Source organism: Coniophora puteana (assembly GCF_000271625.1).
Source record: "Coniophora puteana RWD-64-598 SS2 unplaced genomic scaffold CONPUscaffold_5, whole genome shotgun sequence".
In the NCBI taxonomy this organism is placed as follows: Eukaryota; Fungi; Basidiomycota; class Agaricomycetes; order Boletales; family Coniophoraceae; genus Coniophora; species Coniophora puteana.
In genome coordinates this window covers 2,344,048-2,359,436 of record NW_006913057.1, presented here as the reverse complement: position 1 = coordinate 2,359,436, position 15,389 = coordinate 2,344,048, and the positions used below count along the sequence as shown (strand labels likewise).

The window sequence follows — 15,389 nt, the reverse complement described above, 5'->3', positions numbered from 1 at the left end:
AGACTGCTAGCTGCATCATTTGCCTTCACTTTCCGTCTGCGGCAAAACGGGTCATTCCCAATTGCAAGCGCTCGTGCAAAGGCCACCAATCAAAGTTGATGGATGAAAAAGTTCCAAAAGCACAAAGTAGTATACGACACGCGTTTCCAGAAAGAGATCCTCACGGAGTGATATGTACAGCCCACATGGCAAATTATCATGGCATTAAAGTCATTTTACCTGTCATAAAGTCCCGGTCCAAAGAAACAGACCTAGCTCAGGCCGCCGGCGTCGGCGTCACGCCGTATCATGATGGGCCTGAGCGAGAGGCTAGAATTCAGAAAGCATTCTCCGACGCACAACGTTCTGGCCAGAGACGTGCACCCCAGATCACGGTTTAAGATCAACCAGAAAACGTGCTATGAAGAGAGATGCGAGGGGCTAGGAGGGCAACACAGAACACGCATGTACTTGATAGATGGATTCAAGAGCATTTTTGAACAGGGTTGTGTTATGCACGGTGCAAGATTCGGCGGATCTGAGAAGGCAGGAGTCGGAGGCAATGCAATTGAATTAGTATGCTTGGCCAAAGGCATGAAAGGACAATGCTAGTTCAGAGTTCTCCATCTCCGGAATGATACACTGGTGGTGAAGCTAGTAAGGCCTTGCAAATTGGAGGAATGAGCTGAAGGCGAGAGTTGAAATGGATCTGCTTAATCGCCGAGGCCCGTTATTGGGAACCTACTTGCCTAATTTGGACGCTCGTGTCGTAGTGAAGAACAAACGAAGCCATGATTATAATATTCGTCTCCGCCGCCCCTTGAAGGCCACCCGGGTTCGTTATTGGTCGTTGCCCCAGATGGCATCGGAGGTTTGCAAGTCGCACACAAAGCCGTGAACCTTCGATGAAGGATTGGCAACCCCGTCTCGCGACCGCAAGCAGGGACTATTGTCACCGCTTGAGTCAAGTCAATAGACCTAGCTCGCTTGCGGGATCGCGATCTGACATGCAATCGAACAAATCCGCCATCGTCCTCGTGGGCCTTCTGTTAACTCAACGTAAGTGTTGCATATCCACTAGCGGGAATGATCGCTGTGAAAACAAATAGTGTTGCCTCATTGTCAAGCCCCCAACATATAAAACAACGGCGATGATGCCCAAGCTCTGGACAATCCACAACTCCTCTCGTCGTGCTCTTATCCCCTCGAGCCCTTCTCCTTACTCTCTCTATGGCTGAAATCATTTCCTTCGACGCTATCCTGTTCCCTTCCGATGACCGGGCTCCTCACATAATTTCGCTCATGACCAGCCCGTCTTCGAGTCCTGACCCACACATGCCGTACGGAGGAGGACCACCGACCAGAATGCCTCACCCGGAAGTTTATATGGATTACATCGCGGAGAGCCTTGGCCCGCGAGCATGGCATTATCAGGTAAAGTCTTCAAGCGTCGCCAGCTGTAGTCGCGTGACACGTTCTTACGCACCCGTTTGGTAATAGATCGTCGAGAAGCTGGACGGGATGAAGCAAAGGTTTACTGATCCTTACGTCGTCTTTTACCCAACCATCTCGCGTGACGGCATGCCGTTTCCGGTCAACAAGTGCATTCGAGAGATCCAAGGGAAGTCTTTCCGAGAAGAGAGCGCGTGGCGCGGCAACGTGGTCGTGGCCAAGTACCGCGATAGTCCCTTTTCATCCTTGGTGAACGGCTCGATTTCCGACTTCCCAATTGTCAAGAACTTCTTCCTGAACCAGCCATTTACTTTCCGCGTAAGTTGCCATTGCTCTCTGTGGCATCGACTGATCTCACCTGTGCAGTCTTAAACAGCCTGTGCACATATAGACGGACTCAGCTTGATTTTCGGATTACCACATTATATTCATCAAGGGACTATTCTTGTTTACGTTGAGGGCTTTTAGATTTCGTTTCATGTTTCGAACATTCGCATTGCGGTTACTGGACGGACTTCATTAGATACATATGCCAACCCTCACCGCGAGTTCTTAATACTATAACTCCGTATGATCCGTGGCATCCGTCGGATGATTGTTTGGGGGCCGTTCCGCATCTTGGACAGCCCGACGCTGCTTCTGCGCTGCTTCTTCTTTCTTGGGGTCACAATGTTCCGGGATAGGGCTTAGAGGGTCGATCGGAGGATGCGAAACTCTCCCAACCTTCCGATAGGACTTGTGATTGGTAAAGAAGTCCTTCCAGTGTTGGACGCTCTAAAAAAACCGGTCTGTTCACCGAAAGTGTTTGCGCGCTATATGATCAGGACGTACCTTCATTTCACTCTCGGTTAGCCCACGCAAATCGTGCGTGCGGTGAACTGCAAAACAACCGGTCCCAAATGACCTCGCAGCGTCGATCCCAGCCCTGCGAGAATAAGATTCATGAATTGCAAAGGAATGAAAGCCACGGACATGAGGTGATAAGAGCCTCCGGGTCCGTAAGTCCTTCTGTTACTCGACACATCATAAACGTCGCCGTCAATCTTGATGTTTGAATGAGAGTCTTATGCGCGCCAGAGCCGTTCAACACTCACTGCCAGGTATAGTGGCTTGTTGAGGTCTGAACCATCAAAGGTAGCGAGGAATCCTTCAGAGAATAACCGTTGGTCGCTCTGAAAGTGCAAATTATCCGGTCAGTAAGGGCATGACTTCCAAAGTGATGTCCTTATGACATACTGGCATGTACGTCTTCAGCTGGGCCCATTTTCCATCATACTCCCATAGGAAGTGGCCAGTAAAGAACTTTCCCGCCAGCAGAATGACTATCGTCAAGTAGAAGAGAAACTTCAGGAGCCCAACTACGCCCACTTCCCGCTCTTCAGTCGGGTCGGGCTCTTCTGGGCCTACCTTCTCCCCTCTTGCAACCTTCTCTTCGCGCTCCTTCTTCCTCTGTAGCCATGCTTGGTGCTCAAGTTCCTTCTTGTCACGGTACTCCTTGTACCTGGCAGAGAGTGAAGACAATTCGTCAAGGAAACTCCTAACTTACGCAAGGAAGGGCTGATTGGCAGTCTTATTCACAACTTTCCGGTTCGGTATTGCAGGATCCTCTACCAGTTTCTGGCCGGGCTCTGGTTTCGGTGCATCGCCTTGGGGCTTCCAAAGCCAAGACATGGGCGTTCGAGGACAAGTGAGCCACGTCGACAAGATACGGAGACCACAGCGCGCGAAGTGCCTTGAGGTGCCTTGATCACACCAAGTACATACAGTGCACAAGCTTGTATAAATAAAGACTTCACATTACTCCGCCAAATGAATTGGATAGAATAGGCGTCGAGCTGACAAGGGAAATTATTAGGAAACCTACGAAGCAAGGTCTATGTAATGTATTAAGTAGATTGTACATCGCCAGTGGCATTGAAGGGAATCGTCGGTATGCTTCAAGGGATAAAACTAGGCAGGTTGGGGAATAGTGATATAGTGATATAAGCATGGTAAACCGGCCAGAAAACTATGCCTAGAACATAGAAAGATTATTGATGACGAAAATTAGTGCACACCCCCGGTGGTCAAAGAGTCGAATGCAGAGGAAGAAAATGATGGAGAGCATACTAGTGGATCAACCAAAAACCGTGCGTGCGGATGCGTGATATCTTGTGTCGTTAATCCCAACATTAACAAAGAAGTCCGTGGTGCGAAGCCAGACGATAGTGAGACAAACGCTTTATGACGTGCCCGGCGATCCAGGTATATCTCTATGTTGCCGGTGTTCGCGTTGTTCCCTTTCACTCCCTTTAGGCGAAACTGTCATGTAGGCTCCACCAGTTTCTTCACCAAGACCGGGAGGCGCAGGCGGCTTCGTGAGGAAGAAGACATCGTTCTCCGTCGCGTCTCCCTCACCAATCCATTGTCGCGCCTCGACGAAACGGGGTGTCTTAACGAACTAAAAAGCAATGAGCGCTTTGAAACTACACCGCGAACTGAGAATCTACCTTTGGAACAGAGTCCGTGGCCATTAGACGGAAGACATGTGTTTGAATGCGGGTATAGAGACTGATGAGCATGTGTACTTGAGTGGCATTGACGGAGACCGCTTGTCCTGGCTCCAATTGTCCATCAAATGACTTGCCGTTCAGGTTGGTCATGATCTCATTGAGATACCCAGCAAGATCAAGGCGCAGCCCATGGTCAATGTTTAGCTCGTTGGGGCTTGAGGGGGCAAGATACTTGTTGTATATATGGAAGGCAGTGTGTATGAGCGACTCGTGATGGCGTTCCATCGCTGCCTGACCAGTTGTTGTTCTGGCACCATGTCGTTGAATCGGAGCGGCAGCTTGAGCACTGGAAGTAGTTGCAAATTTTCTTCTGAAGTCCTCGACATCCATCCAAAATGCAAGATTTTCTTCACAGAAATTTGCCTTCAGGAAATCACGAAATAGTGAGCGGTAGGACGCATCCTCTAGGATCGTCAAGAGACGTTCAGTGTTGCTTTCCTTCGCCCGCTTTTCTCCAGCTTCATAGCTCGCGTTAAGCTTCTCCGCCATTGATATGCGGCGATGGATTTTGGCATCTGGGGAAATCGATGCCGAGTCCGCCTTCGTTTCCGCTGTGCCATCATGAGATGATCGACTTCCGTGGAGGTTGGTCGAAGAGCTGTGCGGTGATTGATCTCCCAACCTTGGATCATCCCATTGAGCGACTCTTCTGCCTTCTTCGGTGATTTTGTAAATAGCCTTCTGCGTGCATCTGAACTCTCCATGTTGCTACAGGTATCATAAGTGGATTGCGCCTTCGCAATGGGTGGGAGAACTTACGCTAACGGGTGAGTTCCCACCGGGGGCAGCTCCACGGACTGTGAAAATAATGGCGGAATCGTTGTTTTTTCTCTTGTCGCTGACGAGGGTGATCAGTCCGAACCGCACGAATTGTGCAGCCATCTCGGCAGCTTCCTCCCTCCCAACCACTGATGTGAAGTCACAAAGCCACTCCAACGCCGTCACAGCCATGAAGCAGCACTTATGCTGAATGACATTCCCCTTGAGCAAAGGCTGCGAGCGTTCTTGATGGTCCATGAGAGGAACACCCTTGGAACGTTCATGATATTCCTGAAAAGCGTCCGAGCTACCGTTGTGTTGAATTATGTAGTTTTGCTGACGCCCGACGAAGCGTCGAAAGAGGGCAGTGATAACTGATTGAGTGACAATAATCTCATCGTCAGCAGAACGTCGTTCGAGGTGTAAAAGCTTGATGCAGATGGGCTGAGTGGAGAAGATGGGTTGTAGGTGATCGGAGTTGATGCCATTTTTCGAGATGAAACGTTCAAGAACGTGAAGCCCTTTGGGCGTGCATACGTAGATGCCGCGATCTTTGAACAAGTTGAGACCTGGGTCGGCAGCGTTCTCAATCAAGCGGGCATCCATGAAGTGCTGACACATGGCCTTTGCCATATCGCGGGTCATTGAGAACGTGGTCGTAGTGGTGGTCGTCACTATTCGTGTTTTATCTTTGGGATCCGGCCCGCGATTTGACTGTGAAAACTTCAAAGAGCCCAGATTAAGAGCAGCCTCATCCCTGAAAATACAATAAGGGCCAAGAAGCGGAGGACTAATGGAACGACGAACGTGGAGAAGGAATTGGCGTAGGAGCGGAAGTATTGCTTGTGAGTGGAGAGCTGAAGAGAAACGACGAGGGTGGCGAAGAGGTCAAGAGTATCCTATGGGGAAATGCGGTCAGCTTAAGGATAGGATGGATAGATGGGATAGATGCCTTGAGGAAGGGTCTGCCTCGCTTCGTCGTCTTCATCATGTGGGATGACGAGGGCGGGGGAGCCTCTGGGTGATCTGAGGGCGCCATTGAGGAAGCGGAGGAGAGAGGGGGAACCAGGGGGGTACAAAACGAAGAAGGGGAAAAGAGACAACAGAAGAAGGAAATGCGATGGTTGATGGGGGTGAGGGCAGGAGGGCGTAAAGAGAGAGAGAGGCTCGGAGCGTGGAAAAGCACTAGTGAGGTGACAACAAATATTTGCCCTGGCATTAATATATACATTTATTTTTCTCGCCTCTGCTCGCGCTTGCCGTAACCTCCGGCCGCCAGTAACCTACTTGGTTTCCTCCCACAGCTCTCGGCCCTGCAAATGCTCCTCCGGCTTCACTGACTCGATCCGCCAGACACCGCCCGTCACCTCCCCGACAGGCCCGACGCGGATGCCACCTCACCCAGCGACAGGTCTCACTCGCACTTCAGCACGCTCTTCTGAAACCAATATTTCGTCGGCTCCTGGCTTCTCGGACATTTGCCTGCGAGTATGCTCGCGTTGTAGACACTACAAGCGGTTCCGTTACCGGCAATAAGCTACATTCTTACACACACCTTACCCTCCATTACATCACCATAGGAACAGGCACGCTACGTCTCGTTACGTCCTGTTACGTCCTTTGCCCCGCCGGTCTGGCGCTTGAAATGACGTGCATGCCACAATTGCAGGACTGCAATCCACAATTGCGAGAAAACAAAACAGCGTTCCTTGCTGTCCGTCGCGGAATTGGCAAGCGTCAAACTTTGGCCCGCCCCCAAAGCCGTCTCCGACAACCGCAGATCCCGGCTTTTCATTGACGCATACCTGATCGTCAGGCGTTGACATCAATCAGCTTATGCTCCATATCAATCGTACCGCAGTAGGGTTTTATTACGTTCACGAACGCGGAAATCAGCCAGAGGCTTTCATCAGACCGGAGGCTCTGACCGCATCTCATGAGGTTCTCGCTTACCACAAGCGAGCTTTCTCCTCGTTTTGCGACTGACCTTGACTCAAAGCCAAGGAAGTAGTATACCAAATGAATCAAATCTAATGAATATACAATGCCTTCAAAAAAGTGCAATATCTAGAGTTGTTGGTAATGGAGTTCAAGCCCAGGATCTGACGGCAAGTCGTAAGTTGACGATATGAGTGTATGGGGCTCAGAACGGCTCAGAAGGACATAGTGCTATTTCGCGAGGCATGCTGCATGAGTGGCCTGAGTATATGTATTCCAGGTGACATGAGGCTTTCACCCCATCACGACCTGTCTGCCATCACATGAAACTCCTGCAAATGTGGCGGCTTCAGTACCGAGCATGCGCTACTAGCACGCGCCGTAATATTAATATCGTTAGGTTTTTGGAAATTTGACCATCCTTTGTTCAGAAAAGGGGTAAACGTTCGGTCCGACAAGCCCGAGGAAGAGGTCTAGTACTTAGCTTCCGTGTGCCTGCATCCAAGACGCGCGGACTCGGGAAGCTTGGTACGCGATTTGCATTAACCTTAGCTCTGACACAAACGGCCAGCGATTGTCGTTCTTCATGAACTCTGATACGAACGACATCAATGTAACGTCTTTTACGAATACCTGGATGCAGCCGCACCCGCTTAACTCGCTCTGATAGGATGCCACGAAAGTCAGGACCTTGCTTGAGCAACTCCGATCATCCGAGGCATGGCAAGCAACGATAGCTAATCCAACCCAGCCCAAGCCACCGTCTTCTTGCTCCTCTGAGGCTCCATCATCGGCCACGCGGGGACAGGAATCAGTCTCTTCACATTCCTCGACGTCGCCTATTCCTTCTGTGGCCTCTCTGCTTTCTCAGTTGACCTCCACCGATTCCCGACATCATGCGTCAACGTCTGCTCCTTTCTCGGCGTCTGCTGATGTCCCCTCCGGCTGGCCTTCATTAGATGCTGAAGCCAGCTTTCATCCGTACATTCCGCCTGCCACCGTTGATAGAGGCTCACAGGGAGACGTTAAGACACTGACTTTCCAGCAAGCTCTCCCCATTTTAACGAAATTGGGAGAAGATCCTGCCTTTATCTTGTCTCTCAAGCAAGTATGTCCTTTGCCCCTGAGCTCTGGCAAAGACATGACTCAGATGCTTCCTCAGCTGAAAGAAAAGCAGAATCAGTTAGAACGACGCCTATGGGATGAGCGACAAGCCATTGAGAAGAAATACCAAGATAAGGTCGCCGTCACGCAAAGAAAGTATGTTTTATAGCGCACTCCTGGGACCCACAATCTCAGACATCACCCTGTTTGCTCGTCCAGGACCGAGTTGATCGGCGGTGGTGGTGTCTCCAAGCATGATGCCGAAGTGAGCCAATACTACCCTTCCGCGGATGCAGTGTCTTTACAACCACTTGCCGTGTTCAGATGCTCAACTCTGCGTATCGCATGGAGCTAAAAAGGTTTGAGGAGGAACGGATCGTCAACGCTTGGGACAGTCTCGTCGCCGAGCAACAGTTCACCCTAGAAGCTGCTGGTGTGCCAACGATATTCGGAACAGACTCGAAGACCGAGCTAGAAGTGAGCCTAATCATGCCATAAGCCACGTTATATGGGATTCCTGACGGCAATGCCGATCCCTTTAGAAGCAAAGGAACGTTATGCAGGTTCTTGATGCTCTCATCGGATGACACACAGGCTGACAAGGCTTCGAACGCCTTGCCCACGGTTTTGGTGTTTGTCTGGGAGTGTTCTTCTCGTGGCTACTGCGCACGTCCTGCACGCATGCTTGGTTTCTGTCTGCCGTAATCTACCCACGCAGCTCTTTGTGATACAGCAGCTTCGTGATCACTTGTTTTGGTCTCAAGACTCCGCAGTAAGCCGTGTTATTAGCTACAGCAGTTGTTACGAACATATTGACCGTGCGCGCGAGAATTTGGGACTCCATCATTACGCTTCGGGGATATTTCCGCGAGCACGCTGATCACAAGACTGAGCTGAGTGGCAGTTGCAGCCATGAGTCTTCTATTGTCGGATCCGAATTAGAGTCGGAGAAGTGGCTAACCCATCATGAACCTTCGCACGTAAATGAGGGGACAAAATAGGTGACGAGCTTGACGATTCTCGAGCCCTGTTGAGCATTTGATGAGGCTGCAAGGAATGGAGAGAAAATGGAATTGATGGCATCAGTCGCAATGTATGTTAATCTGGGCCAAAACAAGACCCACTAAGGAAAGTCTCGGCGGGAGAGACTACCTGAGACTACATATGTCATGCTACAAGGTACGAGAAGCTGTACGAGGATGACTGCTTCCCTCTGTTTCCTTCGGCTAATGTTACATAAATTTGATCGTTACTTATGCGTCCGCGTCAGGGTCGTCCATGTCGGGGTGGTCTAGTCCCCACCTCTCTTTACGTGCGCACTGTTCCTCTTCTCCTAGTCTGTCTGTTTACGCCGTCTCTTAGCTCTTTTCCTTCTTCTTTTCAGTCTCCCGGGGTTGTAGCTCCCTCTTGAACGTCACATCGACATGCCTTATGTCGATATCCCCTCTCGCGACGACTACGTATCTCTATGGTATATTACCAACTCCCTCTACGGCAATGTCGGTAGCTTCGACCCGAACAAACCAACTGTCATCTTCCTTCACCCGTTATTTCTTGATTCTAGATGGCTGCGAAAGCACTTCGACGACCCCCGCCTGACGGACGAGTTTAACATGATTGCATTTGATTACAGGGTTAGCGGCAGGTCAAGGTGTCGTCCCTCCCACCTGCACGACAGTTGGACCGATGCAGCAGACCTCGCTTTCGCATGCGAGGTACGGCATTGATAGACCCTCCCCATTCGTTTACATATTCTCGCAGGCTGACCTTGGAAACAGAGTCTTCAATTACCACCTACTCATATCTGCGCGTTCGAAAGTGTATCAGTGAATGCTGCATTGAGGTTCCATGCGCTGTACGTGTGGCTCCGTCATGCTCTTCTGCATGTATTCACGTTGTCAAAGGTGGCCAGAGCGTGTTCTAAGCCTAACATTGTGTAATGTCCCACCGCCACTCGAGTATGACATTTCAGTCTGTTTTGAGGTGCGCAACTGACTCCACGCGAAGATTGCAGTGGGTATTCCAGTCGTATGAGGAGCTGCTCGCTCTGTGGTGTTATGCCGAGGATCTCGACTCCTTTGAGCATGCAGGCAACGAAGTCGTTACTTTTATGACTGGCCCAGAGGTCTGTCAAAATCGCCCATTCTTCCACATTGATAGAAGCTGAACATCACAAAAAGTCGGATGCTACCGATTTACAAGACGAGGTGTGTATTTGAGCTTGAGATTATACAGCGAAGACTAAGTTGATTGTTCTTTCCTTAGCTCATAGCTTATTGGGAGATGAACTCCCCGCCTACTGCTCGACTTCGCATTGTGGAATTGTTGAATGTAGTGATGAATGTAAGTCCTGAAACGTTCTTTATTTATGCCACTAATATGCGGCATCATTTACTTCAGCGCAAGCTCCTTGAGGAAACAGTATATGACATGGTCAATGTACCTGTAATGATAATCCAGGTAACCATCTAGCGGTCTCACATTATCCTGATGCTGAATGTGTCAATCCAGGCCGAAGGTTCACCCACAGCCCCCCTTCAGTTTGCACATGAATTAAAGAGGAGACTCAGAAACGCCACGAATGACATACCTATTTGTGTTGTCAAAGGTCAGCCCACCGTCCGTATAACTGAAGATTGTTGTCTGACACAAGCTCAGGTGCCAAGGCTTGTTTAAACATCCTTCCGGGCACTGCCTCTATCGTCAATCAAGTTCTGCACAAGTTCTTGACACAGCTACCAAAGGTTCGCTCAGAGCTCAAGCCCTTGCACGCCTCAACTACGGAGCGGATGAAGAAAGCTCTCAACAAACTGGGCGAAATTCGTAGTAGCACATCCTTCAATAACCGTGATCCGCGGTCTCCGCTCTCTTTCACTTGCGTTACCGAAGAAGTTGCCAATGCTCAGAAAAAATCCCTTGATTACTACGTGCTGGACGTCGATAAAGCTTACTGTCCTCTTGGATTTGACGGACGACCCATGAGAAGGTGAGCTGCGCTCTCAGATAAACCTGTGTCATCATACTCATCTTTGTTGAAGATATTCTGAGAGAAAGAATCCTCATTGGTTCCATGGAGACCGACATGGCCATAGTTACATTGGTAAGCGTAATGTCTGACATTTCAGGTAGGGGATATTCAATGCTACATCCCAATCCTCCAGGCCTTAGCCTTCCAAAAGTGCCAAAGAGGCTCAAGCCAGCTCTTCACGATCCGCCAGCCACACCTACCGGCGGGCACATGAACACCTCTCAGAAACAGACTTTAGTTACGAGTGAAGAACAGCAAGAAGGCAGGGTGCGCAGAGCGGCACCGAGTTCAACTACAGTCGAGAAGCAGGTTATCAAGGGATCCAAGGCCGTTATCGGGAACCCAAGATTGCCCTTCTAATTGTTCTTTCACTCTTGTGCTTAACTGTCATTGTAAATGACATGCGAGCGTCTTAACTTCCTTTATTATATCCCCGCTTTATGTTACCCTTGTTCATTAAACACTTTAGATTCCCTAGGAGCACACATTTGTTCCAACTTTATATCATCTATATCGATCATTGTATTGAAATATTTACTCATGTTCATAATTTTTCGCTGCTTCAATACAGTAGATGTCCGATGCTATAAGCTACCCTCAGCCATCTTTGCTTTATAGTACCTTACCATCTCCTCCAAACCCATACGTACCGTCCAGCGTGATTGCCATTGCAAGGACTCCTTTGCGCGCGAAGTGTCCGGCCGACGTTTCTGCGGATCATCTGTCGGCATGGGTTTGTTGTATAGTATCTGAACGCGCCCGACTGGCTTTACGCCGTCTTCTTGCTGAACCCTTTCAACGACATCCCGAATCAATTCCGCAAACTCTCCAATCGTGAACTCGTCGCTGTTTCCGATGTTGCATGGACGGGTCTCGTTCGAGTTCATGAGCACGATAAGGCCGTCGATAAGGTCATGGATGTACTGGAAAGAGCGGGTCTGCTTGCCGTCTCCGTACACAGTCAAGTCTTCGCCGCGCAAGGCCTGGATGATGAAATTGGACACAACGCGGCCGTCATTCGGGTTCACTGGAATACGTGAGCCCGTGACCACCCATATGAAAAAGAGTCTCACTCCTTGGCCCTGCAATGAAAATGGATCAACATAGGACTCGTGCAACAACACAAGCTTGGCCTACCGTAAGTGTTGAAAATACGAGCAACGCGAACATCAACCCCATCCTGTCGGTGGAACCCGTAGGTTAGAGTTTCTGCTACGCGCTTTCCTTCATCATAACAAGCCCTTGGGCCAATGGGATTGACATGACCCCAGCTTTGAAACTTTGAAAACTACGAGCACTTCATGAAGACTACACTTACTAGTCTTCATGTTGCGGATGGACTTCTGGGTCACCATATACCTCTGTAGACGAACTGAATAGATGGCAGCAGTTAGAAAATTAATGTGCAGTACCTGAAGTGCTGCTGATCAAAAATCGCGCTTTAGTACGTTTGGCAAGGCCCAGCATATTGAGGGTGCCTATAAACGACGTCTTGATGGTCTTGACAGCGTTAAACTGATAATGCGTGGGGGATGCGGGGCATGCAAGGTGATAAATCTCTGCACAAGTAGGGATCACGAGTTGCCCAGTGGACCAACAGTGAACTCACGATCACACTCGATCATGAACGGCTCAACCACATCATGTCTGACCATCTCAAAGTTGGGATGGCCCACCCAGTGGCTAAGCGAGGTTTTAGACCCAGTGAAGAAGTTATCGAGAACAGTGACCTCGTGTCCAAGCAGCATGAGTCGATCAACTAGATGAGAGCCAACGAAACCGGCGCCGCCAGTCACTAAGATCCGTTTTCGGGTGGATGGTGGCAAAAGTTTAACGGGAGGAAACCGCGTGAGGGAGGTGTAAGATATCGAAGCTGTTTCTGGATAGTAGATGGACTTGGACTGGTATGCATTTAGGCCCTGGCCAAAGACAGCATGCTGTTTGTCCTCCTCTTCCTTGTCGAGGTCGTCAACCTTTGTCTCGGATGTATTGACGACATAGTGAGGCTTGAGATACAGGGAACGCAGAACATCGATGGGGACTCGACTGTCAAATCCAAAACGCTCGAATCCGATGGTAGTGATTTCTTGTCCATCCTTGTCCAGGGTGTGGATCTAGATGACTGCCCAATCAGTTTAAAATGTGCGCGGACAAGGTATGACAATCAGAAGGGATAAACGACTTACCGCTGACGGCAGCGACATGGTTTCCTAGCAAAGCAAGATATGGCCAGTACCGTACCAGGGAAGAGGGAGGGAAGCGCTGGGGGAATGGGCTTGCCGTCAAGGCCAGAGCCGGTCCGAAGTCGAGCCCCGTGCACGGTACGAGCCCTTCGACGATCTATTGAATCTATCTTATCTTTGGTTTTGTAATGGGAGAAAGAGATATCTCGTCTCGGCGCTTGCCGGTGACGCAGGCACCATCTTTCGAATCTAGTCGATTCCTCTTTATTACCTTCCTTCACTCTCCCGTCACAATGCCTCGGGCACAAAAGGCACAAAAGCCAAAGCATGATCCTCTCCTCGCGCAGATTTATGATGACGAGACATACGCAAAATACGGCCGCGTTTCAAGACCGGGGAAGCGCAAAAAGTCACGTACGACAGTGGATGATGGTGACGAGCCATCCGAGGTCAATATCTAGCATCATCTATGCTGCATGAGATGTTTACCAGATAAACCAGGCCGTTCTAGACTCCAAAAGCTCTCAACGCGTCTTTGAGCTTGCAAGGGATCAACAGGCGGAGCTTGATATGCCCGAGGACGAGGAAGATCTACCCAGCAACGCCGGTTTCCAGTTGCGTGAGGATATCTTAGAGGAAAACGAAGATGACATATCGGAGGATGAGCCTCAGAACGCAGATGAGGATGCAGAGGAAATGTTTGTACGTCTATCATGCAGCTCTCCTTGCACCTATCCCAATTGAATGTCAGGACATAGACGCTGGGGACATGGAAACCCTAGATAAATTGCTACCCTCAAGCTCAGGGGAAAGGAAAACTCTTGCGGATGTGATCTTTTCAAAATTGGAGGAAGCCTCAGTGGGTGGTGGTGGTGTCACTTCCATTCAAAAGGTGCAACAAGGTGTGTAAACTCAACTCCCATTGGGTTCTGATTTTCATCAGTATCTTCAAGACTCTAAGTATCCAGATCCTGCCATGGGTCTCGACCCACGCGTTGTCGAAGCTTACTCAAAGTGAGCGCAGTATGCCAACCACTTGGAGACTGCTAATAAAAAGCGCTAATGCATCTTCACAACATCTGCAGAGTTGCAACGATCTTACGAGTTCACAAGTCAGGACCGCTTCCCAAGGCCTTCAAAATTATCCCTACACTTCCGGCATGGGCTCGTATACTGGCGTTGACCCAACCAGAGAACTGGTCGCCACACGCCTGCAGGGCTGCAACGCGTATTTTTATCTCGACGATGAAGCCTCCACAGGCTCAGCTATTCCTACAAGTGGTCCTGCTCGATGCTATCAGAGAAGACATTAAAGAGAACAAGAAGCTAAACGTTCACTACTATGAGAGCTTAATGCGTGCTCTCTACAAGCCTAGTGCTTTCTTCAAGGGCATAGTCTTTCCTCTCCTGGATGTGCGTCCATGTCCTCCGTCTCTTCACTATTACTCTAACAACGGTTCAGTCTGGTTGCACGTTGAAGGAAGCTGCGATAGTTGCGTCAGTAGTCGCGAAGAAAAAAGTTCCAATGCTGCATTCCGCGGCCGCGTTACTCAGAATTGCAGAAATGGATTATACAGGTGTGCTGTTTGCAGGTCAAAAGAACTTATGCTGATTTACCCAACATCATACCTAGGCCCAAATTCCCTCTTTATACGGGTGTTGGTAGACAAGAAATACCAACTTCCCTATAAGGTGGTTGATGCCCTCGTTTTCCATTTCATTCGCCTTTCCAACACCTACAAAGCTCGCGCGCGTGGTGATACCGAAAAACTACCCGTTCTCTGGCATCAAAGTCTTCTCGCTTTTTGTCAGAGGTAAAAGTCTTTTGCATGCAATTGCCATTGACGCTGTGTATTAATTTGCTTCTAGATATTCTGCAGACTTAACGCCTGACCAAAAAGACGCATTGCTGGATGTTGTTAGGGCCAATCCTCATCCGCAGATCGGCCTAGAGGTGCGAAGGGAGCTCTTGAGCTCCGTTGCTCGGGGCGCCCCCGTGCAAGATGCTCAGGACGTAGAGATGTCGTGACGGATCTTCCTGTTATCTGTCTTTAATACTACCAACTTGGGGTAACCGAAACATAGTTCACAAGTTAAATCTAGTGTGTACTCGCTGGCGATTCCTCAATTCTTTCAACTGTGCTGCATAGGTTTGACATCCATACCATGGGCTGTCGATCTGTAGTGCATACCGGCCTCAACAGTGGCTCCCCACGTGTATACTTCTTGCGAGCCTCCGAGCGCCGATTCTGACCTCAGGCCCTATAATGCATATGACTTGGTCCTACGCACATTCAGCGACTTCCATCTGCTGAGTAATTTCTCTCTCAGCGTTCGTTTACTGCCAGCTTCAAAAAGCTGCAACCCGTTCCACTATCCACTCCGTTCGATCGA

General features: G+C 49.6%; 5 protein-coding genes across 5 annotated transcripts; 2 read left to right on the top strand and 3 right to left on the bottom strand.

Annotated features, from left to right (window-relative positions):
* Nucleotides 1–1,096: 1,096 nt before the first annotated feature.
* Nucleotides 1,097–3,146, bottom strand: CONPUDRAFT_103656 (cytochrome b5). The gene is made up of 7 exons (XM_007769928.1): nt 2,978–3,146; nt 2,668–2,932; nt 2,526–2,603; nt 2,404–2,474; nt 2,263–2,356; nt 1,808–2,205; nt 1,097–1,749 (listed from the first exon to the last, which is right to left on the bottom strand). Exons 1-6 carry the CDS (start codon nt 3,100–3,102, stop codon nt 1,990–1,992), a joined length of 849 nt encoding a protein of 282 aa, XP_007768118.1. The 5' UTR covers nt 3,103–3,146; the 3' UTR covers nt 1,097–1,749; nt 1,808–1,989.
* Nucleotides 3,147–3,269: 123 nt separating this feature from the next.
* Nucleotides 3,270–5,903, bottom strand: CONPUDRAFT_165051 (regulator of G protein signaling). Its single transcript, XM_007769927.1, has 5 exons — nt 5,695–5,903; nt 5,550–5,641; nt 4,743–5,499; nt 3,921–4,691; nt 3,270–3,871 (listed from the first exon to the last, which is right to left on the bottom strand). The coding sequence occupies exons 1-5, from the start codon at nt 5,779–5,781 to the stop codon at nt 3,653–3,655; spliced, it is 1,926 nt and encodes a 641-aa protein (XP_007768117.1). The 5' UTR covers nt 5,782–5,903; the 3' UTR covers nt 3,270–3,652.
* Nucleotides 5,904–7,199: 1,296 nt separating this feature from the next.
* CONPUDRAFT_136957 (uncharacterized protein) lies at nt 7,200–8,605 on the top strand. The gene is made up of 6 exons (XM_007769926.1): nt 7,200–7,293; nt 7,351–7,788; nt 7,843–7,940; nt 8,004–8,049; nt 8,109–8,261; nt 8,327–8,605. Exons 1-6 carry the CDS (start codon nt 7,267–7,269, stop codon nt 8,369–8,371), a joined length of 807 nt encoding a protein of 268 aa, XP_007768116.1. The 5' UTR covers nt 7,200–7,266; the 3' UTR covers nt 8,372–8,605.
* A 541-nt stretch (nt 8,606–9,146) lies between these two features.
* On the bottom strand, nt 9,147–13,099 carry CONPUDRAFT_81933 (NAD(P)-binding protein). Its single transcript, XM_007769592.1, has 16 exons — nt 12,999–13,099; nt 12,422–12,926; nt 12,225–12,371; nt 12,131–12,173; nt 11,941–12,083; nt 10,946–11,839; nt 10,823–10,884; nt 10,443–10,770; nt 10,296–10,392; nt 10,185–10,244; nt 10,050–10,127; nt 9,965–9,991; nt 9,792–9,909; nt 9,689–9,742; nt 9,563–9,639; nt 9,147–9,499 (listed from the first exon to the last, which is right to left on the bottom strand). Exons 1-6 carry the CDS (start codon nt 13,014–13,016, stop codon nt 11,397–11,399), a joined length of 1,299 nt encoding a protein of 432 aa, XP_007767782.1. The 5' UTR covers nt 13,017–13,099; the 3' UTR covers nt 9,147–9,499; nt 9,563–9,639; nt 9,689–9,742; nt 9,792–9,909; nt 9,965–9,991; nt 10,050–10,127; nt 10,185–10,244; nt 10,296–10,392; nt 10,443–10,770; nt 10,823–10,884; nt 10,946–11,396.
* Nucleotides 13,100–13,282: 183 nt separating this feature from the next.
* On the top strand, nt 13,283–15,254 carry CONPUDRAFT_165047 (Bystin-domain-containing protein). The gene is made up of 8 exons (XM_007769925.1): nt 13,283–13,444; nt 13,497–13,697; nt 13,747–13,897; nt 13,949–14,009; nt 14,081–14,408; nt 14,458–14,572; nt 14,629–14,809; nt 14,865–15,254. Exons 1-8 carry the CDS (start codon nt 13,289–13,291, stop codon nt 15,022–15,024), a joined length of 1,353 nt encoding a protein of 450 aa, XP_007768115.1. The 5' UTR covers nt 13,283–13,288; the 3' UTR covers nt 15,025–15,254.
* Nucleotides 15,255–15,389: the final 135 nt, after the last annotated feature.